This window comes from Morone saxatilis, unplaced genomic scaffold, assembly GCF_004916995.1.
Source record: "Morone saxatilis isolate NCDOM2014 unplaced genomic scaffold, NCSU_SB_2.0 Contig12, whole genome shotgun sequence".
Taxonomy (NCBI): domain Eukaryota; kingdom Metazoa; phylum Chordata; class Actinopteri; family Moronidae; genus Morone; species Morone saxatilis.
Window position 1 is genome coordinate 22,817,421 of NW_023339674.1, and position 17,722 is coordinate 22,835,142.

General features: G+C 38.5%; 1 protein-coding gene across 1 annotated transcript in view; it reads right to left on the reverse strand.

Moving 5' to 3' along the window:
• Nucleotides 1-7,013: 7,013 nt before the first annotated feature.
• Nucleotides 7,014-17,722, reverse strand: part of tprg1 (tumor protein p63 regulated 1) — a gene marked incomplete in the record, with an annotated part of 23,191 nt that continues 12,482 nt past the window's right edge. The window contains 2 exon segments of the mRNA XM_035653857.1: nucleotides 7,014-8,575; nucleotides 11,490-11,502. Of these exon segments, the coding sequence (XP_035509750.1) occupies nucleotides 8,381-8,575; nucleotides 11,490-11,502 (208 nt within the window).

Below are 17,722 nucleotides of genomic sequence, written 5' to 3' on the forward strand. Positions count from 1 at the left end.
GTTCAAGGAGTGCTGTCTTTAACCAGGGCTCAGACTGACATCTTAACCTCACTCATAAACTGCTCCACTTGCTGAGGAAACAGACCCCTGAGGCAGAAATGGCCACTGCTCAGACCAGTGTGATTAACATTCTTAAAGGATAATAACACTATTTTGACATATGGCTCATGAGTGGTATGTTTTCAAACTGATGGTGGTTTGGTGTGGGGTTTTGTATGCACCAAAAAAGGAAAAAAAAGAATTTAAAGAAAATGCCTAAAACATGGCAGCTGTTGAAGTGTTTAAATCATCAGTAAAAGGAGCAGTACCAGAAAATGTTGCTTTAGTAAAATTGCAACAACATGCACTTAAGTAGCTTTTTGTTTCGTGATTTTGTTATTTATTATAATTGATAACAACACTAGGACTGGAAGTGGCACAGTTAGTATAAATATGAGAGATTATAAATTATATTTTTTTTAAAGACAAAAAGAGAGGAAGTCCCCTAACTGTACTTAATTAGCAAAATATTCAAATATAATATCAATATTACATTTCCTGCATTTTATGATCACATTTTTACCTTTTAACTGCCCCTCAACTCTGTGACAGTTTCACATACAGTATACAGTATCAGCTTGTTCCAGCACTTAACTCAGGATATCTGTCCACACTGAGTGAAACAATCCATCAGATGGGAATATTTCAGATATCTTTTGCATCATTTCATCAACATTTTCTTAAATTTCTGCCTTGCATATGTGTTACCTCTGGAATTGCCACCAAATAATATGAAGTAAAGGTTTGTGGTGTGAATGAAGCCTGGCTACATAACATCAGCAGTTTCCAAACATGGACCCAGCAGTGGATCTGAGTTAAAGCTGTGAAACATGAACTCACCTGAGAGGTTTAATCCCTGATGAAAGGCCTATTGGACATGATTACACTTACACATTTACAACTGTGCTATTGCAAACTATATTGCAATTTGTAATGTTTGAATAAAACTTACTAGCTGGAGCAGTACCCTTCCTAAGGCTGCATATACTGTATCTATGTATGCACGGTATGTAGAAAAGAGTGTTGTTTCCCCCTGTTGGCAGGAAAGTGAATGTTAAATATTAAACCCTAAACTTAAATAAATGGCATTTCCGGTTGATTTAAGTTAACGACACACTACTGTAAATCATAACTCGGACATCAATCAGACATGTTTTCCACCGTAGCAATAAAATGTTATCAGGGGCATCGGATTGCAGACAGCTATGACCTGTATGTGTATGAGGACTTTAATATGAATGTGGGTTTAGTGTGTGTGTGTGTGTGTGTACATGTCTCAGGCTCAGGCCGGTCCCCGTGCAGACTCTGTTCATTCTCCTCCACTGCAGGCTTTCCAGCAGCTTGTCATCAGTGCTTAGCCTCAGCACCGCTGACCGTCTGCCCGCCGTCTAATGGGGGCATCCTAAAACAAGGAGCTGGATGACTGACATGGCAACGCAGATTCACTCTCATATACCGTCTGACATGTGGAATATGGCATGGAATGCAATCATCTTCCGCCCAGTGAATAGTCCTTATCTAGTGTTGAATACATGCCAGTATGGTGATTTTCATCAGTTGCACAAGCTGCGTGTACAGACTAGAGCTGCAGCTCACTTGACACTTGACATTTCTAACATAATCATACTGGTACACTCTGCTGAGGTTTATTTAAGTAATGACTAAACACTGGGAGTGTATATTTCATTATTAATTTGCTTCATGTAAACCATAACCATATAGTACATAATTTACAACCCTTTTTCTGTCAGGGCTCCAAATGTTTGATCAGTTTTCAACAGTTAGTTACTATAATATAATGTGATAATGGAGTTACTTTTTACAATAACCAACTTAAACTAGCTATTACAAGCAATTTGCCAATGAGCCCTCACATTTATCTTCTCAGCAGCTTTAAAGCTGCAGTAGGTAACTCTTATAGAAATAACTTTTTGTCATATTTGCTTAAACCTTCACTATATTCTGACAGCAGTATAAGAGACAGATAATCTGTTAAAAAGTAAGATTCCTCTGGCTCCTCCTCGTGCAACTAAGGGCATTTGAAAGAATCCAAGGCACCCAAAAGAAAACAACCAGTCAGGAAAGATAGAAAGACGTGTTCTGGATCTGAAACACTTGGTGTAACAATATGCTGTGTATAAAATGTATCAATTTATCAGCCTTAAAACTAACAGTATATTGTTTAATATTGAGGAAAGCAGCATTGGAATGTAACTAAGTATATTTACTCAAGTGCTGTAATATTGATGTTTTTACGCCACTACATTCATCTGACTGGCTGCAGTTACGATGCAGACTCTGTTTTTATACACAAAATATCAGTTTATAAAATTAAAATCAAAATGACCAACATTATATATTACTTATATACACCTAACTCCACCTCACAAGCATTATTCTTTAGTAATATTAATCCAATAATAAAATATTTTTTTACTGTGGCCATTGTGCTTGCTACATGAGTACCTTTACATTTAGCTGATAAAACGGATAAAGTAAAGGATCTGAATACTTATTATACTGGAGGAAAATGCCTGTAAGGGAAATAAAACTGATGTAATTGTTTGTGGTCGTGGTAGCAATTATTTGTATTTGGTGTTATATTTTTGTCTTACTTATTATACACACATTTGAAATATATCTGCTACATTTGGTGGCTCTGGGATTCACAATATCTGTGATTTGGTGATAAGCCTGAAAAAAATGTAATCCTTTAAAACTAAAATTTTTAAGAAAAACCACAGTAACATAATTTCCCTTTACTTGATTCCACATTTGAATGCATAATAAAGGAAAATAATTATAAAAGAATCATATTTGTTGCTGCTCTGGTTTCACTGTACACAGAAATATAAAGGTAAGATAAAGGTTGCACATTTCCTGAATGTCCCTGTCAGCTTTTGTTTTCCATAATAAGAATCCAGGGTGTGTTCTGGGCTGTAACATTCTGCATAGTTTGGAGGGTTAGTGGATTTGACAGTTCTCCAAGTGTCCCATAGCCCTGAGTTCAGCGAACTCGCTCCAGACACAACAGTGACAGCTGGGGGAGGGATAAATAAAAACAGTGTCTCTATCTCCATTACAAGACAGCAATCCAGACAACAACCCAGTAGCCTCTGTGCGCGCGTGTGTGCCAACACATCCACATACAGCACATGCAAGAACAAACACACGCACGCTTTTCCTCACACATTCACTCCTTCACACTTACTGTGTTCACTGCTGCGAGGGCAACAGATGGAAAAACGAGAGAGGCGAGAAGAAGGGGAAAGAGACGCAGAATATAATAAATGCTGTTGGACTTGGCCCGTTAGCAACCAGCATTCCGCTGACAGGTGTAACATGTTTACCAAACAAACAAGCAACGCAGATGTCAGAGAAATGAAAATGGTGACTTGAGGTTGCATGACCTGTGAAAAGAAGCCTGGTATCCAAGTTGGCATATCTTTGAGGGCTTTAAAGGTATTTCAGAGAGATGAGACGACTGCGTGCCACACCAGGATTGCAAGTGTCTCGCAGAATTTGTCTTATGTTACTTGCCCCAAGCATCCCAGGCAGCTCTGGTTGTTAGCTGGGGCCATCCAGGGTCACAGGCACTGATGGGCAGTTTTTAAGCCTCTCACTTTTCCGATCACATTCCACTTCAGGGCAGTGGGAAAATCATCTCACATCACAATCAAGCAAAATAACCACTTGGACCTGTCGAGCTAGACATGGAGACTTCCGATGAGACCATCCTGTGACCTTGACCTCCATCAAAACCACTTGTACCATGCAGTCTCTACAACAGGCCTCAAGTTAACTTGTTAATGGCTAACTTAATACAGTTTCCATACACATTGTGCTTCTTGTGTTTCAAGAATAGGACTAAAAAATCTACACAAAAAAATCTGATCACTAAGGGACTTTTAAGATATGTTTTTACAGATTGAAATAGTACAAACAACAGCGCCTCTCGAAACCAGAGTTACAATTCACAAAATACAATACCATACAATATAGGAGCAGAGATACCAGTCTACTAGTGTCAGTTCATAACCACAGAAAGCCAGTTGATCAGTTTGATGTTCCTCTGGTGGAAAATAATTGAAGAAAAGTACAAGCCTTATTATCTAGCCCAAGGCGCTAACTTACCTTTCCAGAAAGGAATGCAATCATTACCTTTGAAAGTCATTTATCTTCTGAGTCCATGTGTTCTCTTTGACAAAGCAATGATACACACTTACTTGCACTATTGTGAGTGTAGAGGGAAATGTGATGAAAGAGTTTAATTACTCACATTAATAAGTAAAATACATATAAGTGGCTGTTTAATTTGTTCATTATAAGATTTAGGCCAGAATGTGCCTAACTAAGAAAATACCACAGTTCAAGTAGTTTAATACTCAATTATTATACTCTATATTGTGGTTAGTCCACATTGTAGAATTGCAGGTAGTATTAATAATTTTTAAAGCTGTATGTCAGTCTCATACTTCAACTACACTGTAAAAAATCATATTGTTATGTAATCAAATAAAATTATCTTTTATTATTAACTTAAAGCAGCACAACTTTTTATATTTGTAATGTGACAGGGGACTTTTGGAGTGTTTTAGCGTCTTTCAGCTCATTGTTTTGGATTTACAATTCAATTCAATTCAATTTTATTTGTATAGTGCCAAATCATAACAGGAGTTATCTCTCAGGACACTTTTCAAAATAGTGCAGGTCTAGACCGTACTCCTTATAAAATTATTTACAGAGAATTTAGAGACAGAGATTTACAGCCTACAACTTTATTGTTTTGGTTTAGTTTCATTGCTATAATCAGTGTTGTTTCTAAGCAGCTGTTTCAGGGGTTACCATAACCACATTACCACTGTATGATATCTATATAGTAAAGCAGAGCATTTAGCTTGCTAGAGGAAGATATTTTTCTCAGGAATTGGTAGAGATCAAAACTAAAAGGAGAGTTAATAATAGACTTCCTCTGTCAGGTCACCAGGAACATAACTCTAAATGAATGATGATGTTGCTCTGTGTTTATTGGATGCGTAAATAGACAACTATTTGCTAACATGCGAACCATAATAACTTTATAAGCCAATAATTCTATATGTCGTTGTATTTACACCTTGTATCTGCTGCAACCAAGTGGCAAAAGAAAATCCAATAATGCTGCTTTAATGTAAAAGTAAAAGGTTTTCCATTTTCAAATAAAGTAAAATTTAAATATCTGTCAATTATGGCTAATAATAAAGTATGTGTACTAATCTGATGTTCCATATGTGCCCACCTGTCCTGTTCTGAGTACAGACTGTACATGCAATGTTGAGAGCAAATCAGAGCTTTAATTCAGATGAAGTACCTGGAGGGCTGAACATAATGATCTCCACTGCAAAAAAGAGCATCTGAGGACAGAGATGGATAACATAACAACACACCCACGCTCCCTCCTGCACACACACTGGCCTGAATTCATTCTATATCCTGGCATTAAGAGCAAGTCACATCGCATTTAGACATCTGCCAACTGAAGTGATGCTCTCAACTGTTACGGAAATAAAGGTTGACAGAAAACAAGAGAAAAGGGCAGATTGGCTTCATTAAAATTCAATTAAAATATGACAGAACATGTAAACTGCATCATCTGAACAGCAACATAATCACAAACATTACATCTTAGGCAGTCCTTATTATTTCAAATGATGTGTGACATGACAGTCTTCGAAGACTTCTTTGTCATGTTACTGCTCAGTGTTTTTGGTAACTGCTTTACCTGCAGCTAAGATAATGTCATGACAATTAAAGAATAAAATGATTATAGGTACAAATGTAATCCATGGAAACCAAACAAAATAAATAGACACAGTTGGATATTTGTCAAATAGTGTCCTCTGAAGCATCAGGTGACCTAAATGTAAAACTCTACCAAAGTTTTCTTGAGGGGCAAAACTTTGAGTGCTCATTTATCTGGCAGTTAATTCTGTTTTCTGAACATCTTTTACAACTTGAAGAGCAGAAATATGGATGAGGTGCTTCGCTCCAGGCCAGAGCAGCGCTTGATCCAGGATTAGAGACACGTCCTCATTCTGGGAAGAAACATGTTAACCCCTTCAAACCCTAAGGTGATGATACATGATACTAAAGGTGCTGAACTTAACCATATACTTTACCTTGTGCAATAACAGCTGCATGTATTCCTTGGAAGCTCGCTACTTAACCTTATTTCCTGAAGAGAAAACTTTAGAAGAGACTAAATACTGCTGGCTTAGTTGCATTTACTTGTATTTGTCACTCAGGAATTGATGTGTAATTTGTGAACAAAACTGTGTTTTACCAGTGTACAGTTTCACTTTTGAAGCTTTAAAACTATAATGCTTAACGTTTTCATGAGATTAAATCCTATTTTTTATAGCACTATCCATCCAATGTATTTAAATTCTGTAATAACCTCTCAGTAGTTTCCTGTGCTACTGGCAGGGCCTGCCATTCCCATACTAGATTCAAACAGCATACCTTCAAAGTAAACAATACATGTAAGCAATCCAACATTACTGTAACAAGAAATGCAACTTCAGGCAATTTCAAAGTTGTCTTATTCACATGTTTTGTGCGCTTGTTAACGATAACCATAGGTAAGCCTACGCTGAGGAATCACCTAGTTTAGTTAAGAGTTGGCTGGCCTGTGAACCACGCAGCTTTACTGTGAGGCTGTGCACTCCAAATTGTCTGTTTGTGTAACCAAAATGTCTCATTTATATTTCTACACGTGCAATAGTTCAGGACCCCTTGAAGACTAGAGGCACATCAGGTGATTTTAAATAAACAACAACAACATATGAAGATGCAATGTGTGGGTGTAGAAGCTCTGAAGTTGTTTAAAGGTGCCTTAAACGTAGCTGAACGTCATGTACTGAGTAATGCTGCTAATTAATTGCTGCTAAGCAATTAGTAAAATAATGTGATATAAAAAACAAGTACAAAGCATATGAAGGAAAATCTGTATTGGTTCCACATTGGTTTCATTTTGTAGCATGTTTTTTCAAAAAATACATTTAAAAGCAAGACTGAAAAATCAAAGTAATGTTAACTTTATTAATCCAAATTTTTAAAACCTGTCAAGACCCCACGGACAGCCTTATTTTTCAAGCAACCTACCCAGCACTGCTCTCTTTATAGCTGTAATACGTTACTGCTGAAGCAAACCTAAGCATCCTGCTTTACACTAAAATGGTCATATGAAACTGTATTTGTTACTAACGTCAGTGCTGACCACGATCATTCATCAAAAACACATCCACAATTAAAGACATGGTCATTTTGGTCATTTTTAACACCACATTAGTTTTAAATATTGCAGGGTCTAATATAACAGTCAATTGCTGCCACAACAAGCTGTTACTCCTGAGCAAGGTAACCCAATTTAAATGTGCCCTGCTGCTGTGTGGAAAACTACTTGCACTGTGTGAAGCATGAAATCAGATGGCGCTTTCATTTAATTTTTTTTTGTGAACAACTTTTTATTGTTTTTAAATGTAAACAAGTACAGCAGTCAGACAACAGTACAGGCATATTGCAACCCAAAAAAAAAAGACCTAGTGGGTCTAATGTGTACTAATATTATTGTACTATAACTGCAGCAGCAGGACATCATTAATTGTGGCATTTCTGAAGTGTCAATTCTCACCATTGGGTTTATCCTTCAGCAAACATAAATTCTTATTTAGTACAGACATATGTACTATGTACAAAATATGTAAGCCTACATTTTATGTCTGTGACAGGCTCATAAGACTAACAGATGATACCAAAACAAGGCAGAGCTACACACAGTAAACACACAAATCAAGGGGAAATTCCAAAACTGTATGCACTGTAAAAATACACTAGGAATGATACAACTAAACTGACAAATGTGCCCCCATGCTCCAGTGAATCTCTAAGGGGCAGAATGGCATGGGAATGAGCTTTTAACAGAGACACTGGGGGAGGAAGAAAGGAGTCCCATTGCGAAAGAGTTGAATTACCATATCACTGAGGAGCAAATAACAAAGCTCCTTGAGAGCAGTGGGGGATCCGTCATCCAGTGAAGAGCCGTGTTGAAATGTGGATATTTCTGAGTGCTCAGACACCACACACTGGTAATAAGCAGCGGGGGAAATCACACAGTTGTTTAAACCTCACACAGAACATCATGAGAACCCAGGCTGTGACACAAACCTGAATGTGGAAACATTTTTGGTCAATCCTTGTAGAATTTGAATGAACTCTCTGTAAACAAGCTTATCGACATGAATTCAAGCCTTATAAATTATAGCACACAATTTGAACCAAAATATTAGAAAATGTAGACGAGTTAGAAGCCAAGGTTTCCTCGAGCCATACAGTATCCCAGTTTGTTCTGGTTTCCGAGGAAAGACATGACGCCCACGTAAGCCTCGATTTGGATTGGCTGCTTCAGGACCAAGACGCCATTGGCCTTCCCAGGAACTGGCTTCAAGGCGTGGACTTTCTGCGCCGCATCTTTGAGCTGCTCGCGAAAGTTATGGATCTGTGGAGGTGGGGGGGGGACAGAAATATATCTGAAAACAAGTTTATTTGCTTTTTACAGCTTTTTGACTTCTCGCCTTGGGATGGGTGTGGTGTACATGAGATCACAATATCTTAGAGGGATTAACTACATTAGAGCAAGCAATAGGAATTCTCATGCTGCTAATTATGAAAGCTGCTGGTGCAGCTTGGCAGTCTGAATCCACTGAGCATAGACTCAGAGAGGAGAACATCGCTTTTTTAATTTTACCTGGAAGTGAAGAGTCCAGTTCCACTTTCAAAATAAAATACAGCCAAGCTGGTGTTTTTTAATGCTATAATATGTAACATTTCTGCATTAAAATGTCTATAAACTCTAGGCCTGTGTCATATGTTTTGTTGAGCTGTGTACTAACATTATCCCAGATGTTTCCAACAATGCTTAAATCTGTCATCTGTAGATAAAAACAGCTTATTCTAAGGTCACAGAAACACAATGATTCTTATTTTGATCAATGATAATGTGTAGTGATTATACACTATTGAAAAAATACCTATTGATATTAAATTCAGTTTCTGCCAATAGATCCTTCTAAATGTTACTCACTGAACCTTTAAGTCATCGGACTAAGGTTCCTGGTCAACAGCATGTAGACCATAATTCACAGCTTAACAGGAAAAAAGCAGAGGTCAGAGGTCAAATGTAAAAGACCCATCTGTTGTCTACAGTATTACAGTATTATAGAGTTATTCTTGCCCAACGAGGCACATTCCTTGTGTCATATCATAATTAAGTCTACGATTACATTGCATTCTTCGTAAATCTTCTTCCAGGTCTATGCACAAGTGAGTCAGACAGGCTCAGTTGCCAGTCTACATTTGAAAGCAGTCATTGACGTGTGTATAATTACACCCATCCTTTTGCTTGGTGTGATAGCAGAAACAGCATGTATGACATGTTTGAAACGTTGCAAAACATGTGTGTCACTGTTGAAGTTTTATTACATAGCAGAAGATTGAAGAAGATCAGCAGCTGTGATTGCTCATAAACATCTTGGTTATGTTGAAATTCCTGTATACGCTTTGCAAATGCGTCATTTTTTGTTTTGCATATCAAACACAAATTAGGAAGTCATTATTAGTCATTATCTTACTGTGACTCAGTGTTTGGAGAATATTTCTCCCACCTCTTTGTATTTCCAGCATTTTCTCCTCCCTACTCCTACCTTAGGAGCTGTCATTAATACGTCTTACCTTTACCAGGATATAGTCTTCACTGTAAGGGGAAATTATCAGAACATTAGAATTCTAAGAAAATCTTATACTTCTATGACTTGACAATTCGTAGGAAGTACTAGGAAGCTTAATGATTACATTACAGTATCAATGTGGAGATATAAACTTCTTCATTTTAAAGAGCGCCACCTTGTGGCAATGGCCTGAAATTGTGCACGATGCCTAAGGAAGACATGGGGAACTATGGACCACAACTTGGTGTCAATTGGACATACTAATGTGGAGAAAAGGTCCACTTCCTTTTTTGATGAAAAATGTACAGGAAGTGCTAATTTTATAGCGTGCTTATTTTTTGAAATATCAAAATTCTTCGAATGACTTTTTTGCCAGGACGGTCCCCAGATGCTACGTGTGAAAAATTTCGTGGCTGAATCAGACAAGCGTATTGGAGGAACACGAAAAAGTGCTTTTGACATTTTGCGCTCTAACAAAAAAAAAAATTCTAGGCGAAAGTGGGCGTGCTTATATGGGGAGATTCAGCTCCAATTCACCGACATGTGGATTAAGGTTTTTGAATGTGTGTGAGTAATCATAGAATGTAGTCTCTATTACAAATGGTGGAATTATAAATAAATTGAAAGGCATATTTTCAAGTAGCCTTCGAACTGAAAAACACAGGAGCCCACTTCCCATGCTGATAGTCATTATATTTTATTTGTTATGGTATTACAATTGCATACAATGCTAGTAGTTAGAGTATATTAATATGTCGATTATTAATTGATAATAACTAGTTTGTGTGTCACTTCTGCTAATGGGAAGGCTGCTGCCACTGTTGATCACTTCATTTCTGGGGTTTGAATTGCCCGGTCGGGTGGGAGACGTGGAACGCCATCTCTAATGATATGAGACCGACAAGACATTATCCCTGCACCATCTGCCCTAGAAGCGTCATTTACTTACTGTGAACTGCAGTGTTTTGGGAATATCTTCTCCACCCCTTTTGTATTTCCGGCATTTCTCCCCTCCGCTAATTCCACCTTGAGCTGTCCATTAATAAGTTTACTTTAGCCAGGAATATAGTTCACGTAAGGGGAAATTATCAGAAAACATTAGAATTCTAAGAAAAGGAAAGTACTAGGAAGCTTAATGATTACAGCGCCAGATGACAAATTCCAGTAAGTCTTTTCTGCGGTGATGACTCATTTGAACCAGCATGATGAATGCTCAGCCAATTTTTTTTTTTTATGTGATGCATAGTCAACTGTCTCTATCTCTATGACACACCTCCACCTGGGTTGTATCATACAATACAAGCACATCAAATAATTCCAACAGATATATTCTGACAAATTAAAGGTCACAAACTTTCTCCCTCCCGTGATACAAAAGTCCTAGTTGAGATATGTGACTTTCAAAGCTTGTGTTTACACTGGAAATAGTCCAATGAAATGCTGTTGACAGTGAGGTTTGTGTATAGGCCCTAAGTACCCGCAGGATATTGTTCCAGGAAAGAGATGCTCAGGATTTTTCATTTTGTTCAATGTTACAAGCCCACCTAATTGGTGTTGTGGCAGACATCCTCAAATATCTCAAAAGCTCAAGCAAATAAAACCACCAACTATTTGCATGGCTCCACCACCCAAGGTGAGAACATTTGTTTGTTTGTTTTTTGTGATTTGGTGTTGAGGTCACTTTACGTCGCAGAGAGCAGGCGAGATGATCACTGATGTTCCTCCCACAGGGGTAAGGTGAAGGTGACTGAAGGGGAAGTCAGTGGCCAAAGGGGTTCCCCTGGAGGTAAAGGTGGGCTCTCCTCAGCCGGTCCCAGAAGATTCTCACCCTCCCCCCCTCTCTCCTAACCAGAGCAGGCAGAGGAACACAAACTGACAAAGTGTCCTATGTCAGTGAGCACATCTGACTCAAAACGTGAAAAATTTCAGTTCCGCAGTTTTATGTTGTCACCAGATCATAACATACTCGACTGCCTTCCTACAAAAAGGGGTTGGTTTGTTTTCGCATTGAAGAATTATACACAAAACAGCTGAATATAAATGCTTTCTAATTGCCTCTGGCCCACATTCCAGAATGTCCAACCACTTATAAGGCTGTCAGTTATAAGTGACAATTTTGTGGCACAGAATTGTTTTCACCTAATGGCTTTTATCGAGGCATCCCATGTAGGAGAAGTACTGGTGCTAACCAAACTGCCAGTGACTGCACTGTGGCTTGTGTAGTTACTGTTACTGCGACTGTGGGCTGTGTAGTTACTGGCTGTGTAAGTTACTGTTACTGCAACCGTGGCTGTGTAGTTACTGGCTGTGTAGTTACTGTTACTGCACGGTGGCGTGTTAGTTACTGGCTGTGTAGTTACGTTACTGCACCCCTGTGGCTGTGTAGTTACTGGCTGTGTAGTTACTGTTACTGCATGTGGCTGTGTAGTTACTGGCGCTGTGTAGTTACTGTTACTGCACTGTGGCTGTGTAGTTACTGCACTGTGGCTGTATTAAACCTACAAAAATACACAGCCCTAGTAGAAATAGCCTTGCTGATGGTCGTTTGTTTATGTAGGTCATATATAGGTATCAGTATTAAATGGAGACCAGTTACAAACTGTATGTAGTATGTTACTTTTCAAGTAAAAGTAAAGTAAGTCAATTTATTATTAACTGTAGATCAAAAGACAGATACACTTAATTCCTATGAACTTAATAATCAAAGTCTGCTTTCTTTAACAAACTAGTTCAAATGGACAAAAAAGCTGAAAGAACACAGTTGTTTATAGATGCAACCTGTTCCCATTGGATATGATATTTTTAGGTAGAATCATTTAGGCCAGAATCATCTGCCTAAAAAGCCCAAAAAGGCATTAAATAAAAGAAACTAAAACCTATTGTTCGAGCCTGACAAACCAATACCCCCCCTTTTTTCCCCAATGTCACTGTTTACTACTGCTCTGTGCCTGGAAGTGCTTCACAGTAAATGTGTACACAAATAAAAATGTATAGCTACCTTCTGACATGAAAAACACTAATCTATCTCCAGGCCGAATACTTAATCTGAGGGGAAACTCATGTTTACTGGGTTTAGAGGTAATCTACAGTGTGCTGATCATAGTCTCTTTCTTCTACTGTTCTCTCTTCAGTCATTTTAAAGAAAATACCATAGGATTTAATGAAAATGCCCTGGGGTCATGTCTTTCCTCAGCCTACTGAAACCTCAGACGACTGAGAGCAAACACTTGCAGATCTTGGAAATGATCTACATGCTGTGAAGATCCATACAATTCTCTACTTTCTTTTTGTCCATCAAATGTAATCTGGGGCTCTCATACGTTTTATCTATATACCCATATAGTGTCTTTGTTACTGTTCAAAAGGTACAGGGTCACAGAGAGTTCAAAACACCCTCCTCTGCATTTCTTTTTAGGCAAACCTTCCTGCAGAATATTCAAATAATGAAATTGTAATAGACATGTATGGATACAGCCCCCGTATGTAATCTTATATCTTAATCTTAAAGATCACTGCTCACCAAATAAAGGATTGTTGGATGTGCTGCAGATAAGAAATCACTGTATAATGATTATAAGTGCAACATTACATTATTGAGGCAAGCTTTTGGTCAGGGACTTTCTGCAAGTATCCATAGAAGTCTGTGCACTAATGCTACATTACGATACTTTAGACTGAAATTAATATTTGGATTACATACATTAAAATACTCTGGCTTGATTGGTCTTTGTAAATTCAGAATGATTTTAATACAACTAAACACTCATTTTCAGCTACATTACCATCCCTTTCTCTTTGTAGCCGGCGGATTGTCACCTGTTTAACAAAGCAGGTAAACAACTCCCGGATTAACCACAATTCAAAACAGTAGCTAGAAAAACCTGCAGTGACAGGTTTGACTCCTCGGTTCAACATAATTACACTCATAGCAGAACAAAACAAAGAATACAGTTACACTAGTTGAATTATACAAATAAAAAACACAGAACAGGTCAGGTGGAAATATTTGATAGGCATGTATTTTTGGTAAAACATACAATCAGCAGTTGGGTTTAGACATTTTGACAGCACGAGGAAACACATATCTGCTGTTGTTTTTCATTTAGGTTTCTTTCGATGACATGGCATTTTCTGCTTTCCTAAGAAAAGGTAACGAATTAGCTGGAAAAAAGAGAAAGGCCCACACACAGCCCTCATGCAAACACTGATACAATATCAGAGATGCCTGTAAAGATTTCATCATTTCCTAGGGCATTGTGCATTGTTGAAACATTTGAGCTGCAAGTATGTCTGCATACTTTTAACACTGTGAATAAAGTATTTTTGTAGTTCTGACAGCCAGAAATCCACAAATCAGTCCTTGCTGCCTTTGTAACCTCTGCCCTTGATGTGTGGATGTGCAAACACTCGGGTTTATTCAATGATCAATACTGTGTGTAGACACTGTAGACAGCTTTCAAGAGGCGACTTGCTAAACAATTTAAGACATATAATTGTGCAAACAGTGCTCATAAAGTGTAGCTTGTTATGGCAATCAAACAATCTGGCGTGGTGGTTTTTGTGATTCTGGCAACAGCTGCAGTTACTCGTGGAAGTATTAATCTATGTTTGTGGAAATAGACTTATCTTTAATGTTCCTACTGCTTTGCATAAAAAAGTAAGAAAGAAGATAAATAAATCAGCATGCAGGCGATTTCCCAACAGTGTTCTGATTCCCTTAATGATCTGTCACGCTGATGGGCTCATTTTACCACAAACCTTGTGCAAGAGCACTTCCTGCCAAACAGAATTAAACACCTGAGGCTAAACAATAGTGGTGTAGCTGTTGATATGTCATGGTCCCAGGGAGGGGCTGCATCATAATGCAATCACCTAGCCCTGTTTACACAAGTACTTTCAAAACTACAATGCTGCTGCTGAACATTGTGTGCCTCCTCCAGAGCCAGTGTTGTGCAGGGAGAAAAGAGGGAGCAAAGAAAAAAAAACTTGGTACAAAAGCAAAGCCCAGGCTAAAAGACTATTATATTTCAGCAAAAGCAAGTGAGGATGGTGGGTTTACATTTGTACACATTGCCCTTTGTGAGAGCACACAGCTATTGCCCTAGCATAAATGGGGATATAAAAAAGCGTTGGCAAATTCCACAGGTAAGCTATCACTGGGAGAGGGACCAGCCCAAACAGGCAGAGCAGGGCTGGGCTTTCCAGCCAGAAGCCTTGAAAGTCTTCACTGTGTTTATATGGCAGAGCTGGGGTTTGGACTTTCACTCTGCCTCACTTTGATACAGTCACAAAATACAAACAGTGAAAGCAGGCAACACCTTTGTCATAAATGAGTTTCTAAAGGAGATACAGTTTGTGTCAAAATAAATGTCCAAAACCTGGCTTACACTTACCACCTCAATAAAGAGGCCAAACCGAGGAAATCCACCTTCTACTGACCTTCCAAGTGGCGTTTCACTTAATCCACGGTGTTTATACAAAACGCACACATGCATAAGAGAAACTCTGTATTCTGAGCTTGAGGGCAAGTGATGAAAAATTCCTCCCTGGGCTTTCAAGCGCTTCGGACTCATAAGTCAACACACAAGATAAATATCAAGCCCAGCTCCAGTTGTCATGGCAAGTGTCCCACACAGTCTCAAAGCGAACAAACAAATCTGCTCTGATTGCTCAACAGAGCCTGCAGGTTTGTCAGCCATCCATACATGTATCCATCCAACAAGGTGTCATTCAACATGTGAAAGGACTAGAAAGAAAGGAAAAGGGTGGACAGCAAGGAAAACAAAAGAAAACACACACACCTGTTAAATTTCCTATAATACTCAAGCCTCAAAAGGAAATTTACATTATTCATGCTAAAGCTGCTCATGCAACCTCTGAAGCCTAAAACATATAGCTATGTTACTGTAGATGTCATGATGCACAAGCTGTGATATCATAGCTGCAGGCTGTTGGCAAAGATATTTCCAGCTTGAAAAAGCAGAGTCCACAAGCTGAAAGATGCTCCCATCCCAAGGTGTATGAATTTAGAGCAGAATGCCCAAAACATTACACGTCTATAGGTATTTATCAATATATGCTGTACACCCTGGGAGGAGCCTGTGCGCAGACTCTGCTCCTGATCTGTGCTTTGTTTTTTGGGATTTGAGTTTATTTTTTCTTTCTGCTTGGTGACTGCTAGAGGTAGAATACAATATCTGGCAATACGCTGTGGAATCTTTACTTGAGACAATATAGTCTGTGCTTAATTTTTGTATGTATGCAGTGGACGTCCTGTTTAAGTGCAGTTGAAGTCAGAATTACTGGGAATCAGTCAAGGAAGCAGGGAGTGTCAAATTTCATCTTCAGTTTAGCAACTTGTTTTGCAGCTATCAAGGAAACAAATTTAACGTTCCTCATGTATTAGCATATGCTGTGCAATGCCATTCCCTTATAACAAAATACGTTAAAGGGCCTGTTACACCCAACAGAATAATCAACAGATGTTTACACTTCCACTAGTTTTAGTTAAAAAACAAACAGAGCAAATTGAAAGTGAAAGTGAAAATAATAAATCTCAATTGGTTTGCACATCCACACAGCAAAGAAAGTCATAATCAAAAAATGGCATATTATCCCATGCAAAACTAGACCGATACATCAGCCAGGCTGGTATTGGTGTATATGCTGGTTGTTAAGTAACAAGAAATTGTAGTACAGAAATGCCAAGCCAGGTTTGAGCTAATTTAGAAATGAGAGCACTGAAGTCTAACTAAGTTATCTGTAGAATGTCCTGCTTAGCATGTATCTTAAAAATAAATAATCTGAGGGAAAGTAAATGGAAGATGTCATAGTTGTGTTATTATAGTGAGTTGCATTATGGGAAGTGTAGGATACAATGTTTTTAGAGTTCCATCCAGACTAGAATTTCTTTTTGGATATTTCAGCTTCTGCTGCACAGTCTTTTGACAGTTCTCTTTTTAATCTCTCCCTGGAGAGTCCCTCAACTTTAGGGAAGTGTAACACTGAATCACAGGAGTGCCTCTCTAACCTCTCTAACTTCTCTTGACTCTCTGGACTGTCAGCCATTCATGGTCTGTATACAGTTTTTCATATATTCATTATCATATTTGATCTTAGAGAGGCACTAGACACGCCACTCTGTTCTGAACTAACAGAAGCTTGTTACTAAGCCGTACTCGAGATGAGACAACGGTTTGTATAACCTGTAAGGTGAAACTTGGACATACAGTAAATAATCCTCTTCCCATTTTTCCAACTTAGTTATTTGAGTGACTAACCCAAGAAAGTTGCCAATCAGGGGTGACCCCTAAATGTTTAGCCTCACTGACTTGTGCTTCAACTTTCTACTGTGCTTTAAGTCAATCATAGTTTGATTTGGTTACAGGGTGAAAACAGGAGTGTCAGTCATTTAAAGAGAACCTGTGGTGTGTGTTCCTTCTGCCATTCTAAACACAACTTTCAGCACTGAGCTCGCCTGCTCACATCAGCTGTGGCTCTGACTAAATGATCATCTGATGATATATCCCACAATAAATTATGCTGATGCTATCTTAATCAGCTGCTATGTACTGACTGCCCTCTGCTGTCTGAATGTGTAAGCTGCGTTGGTTTGCATAGGTGTGGTCGGAAAGACTGCAGACTCAGAGGAGGATGATTGCTTTTAAGCCAGGTCTAAGAGAACTACTACCACAAAGGACTGACACAAAGATAGATTTTACACCATATTGATGTGTATATTACAACAATTCAAAATCATAAGCACTCTTATGTCAGCAGGATAATGTGAAAAAGTTAATAAATCTGTTTTGGGTAGTTGAAGGTAGGGGCTGAATAAGGCATCCTTCCCTATGAAGCCTTATTCAAGAAAAAGAAAAACTACATCTGATCAGATGAGGAACAGAGAGTGCAGTGCTGGG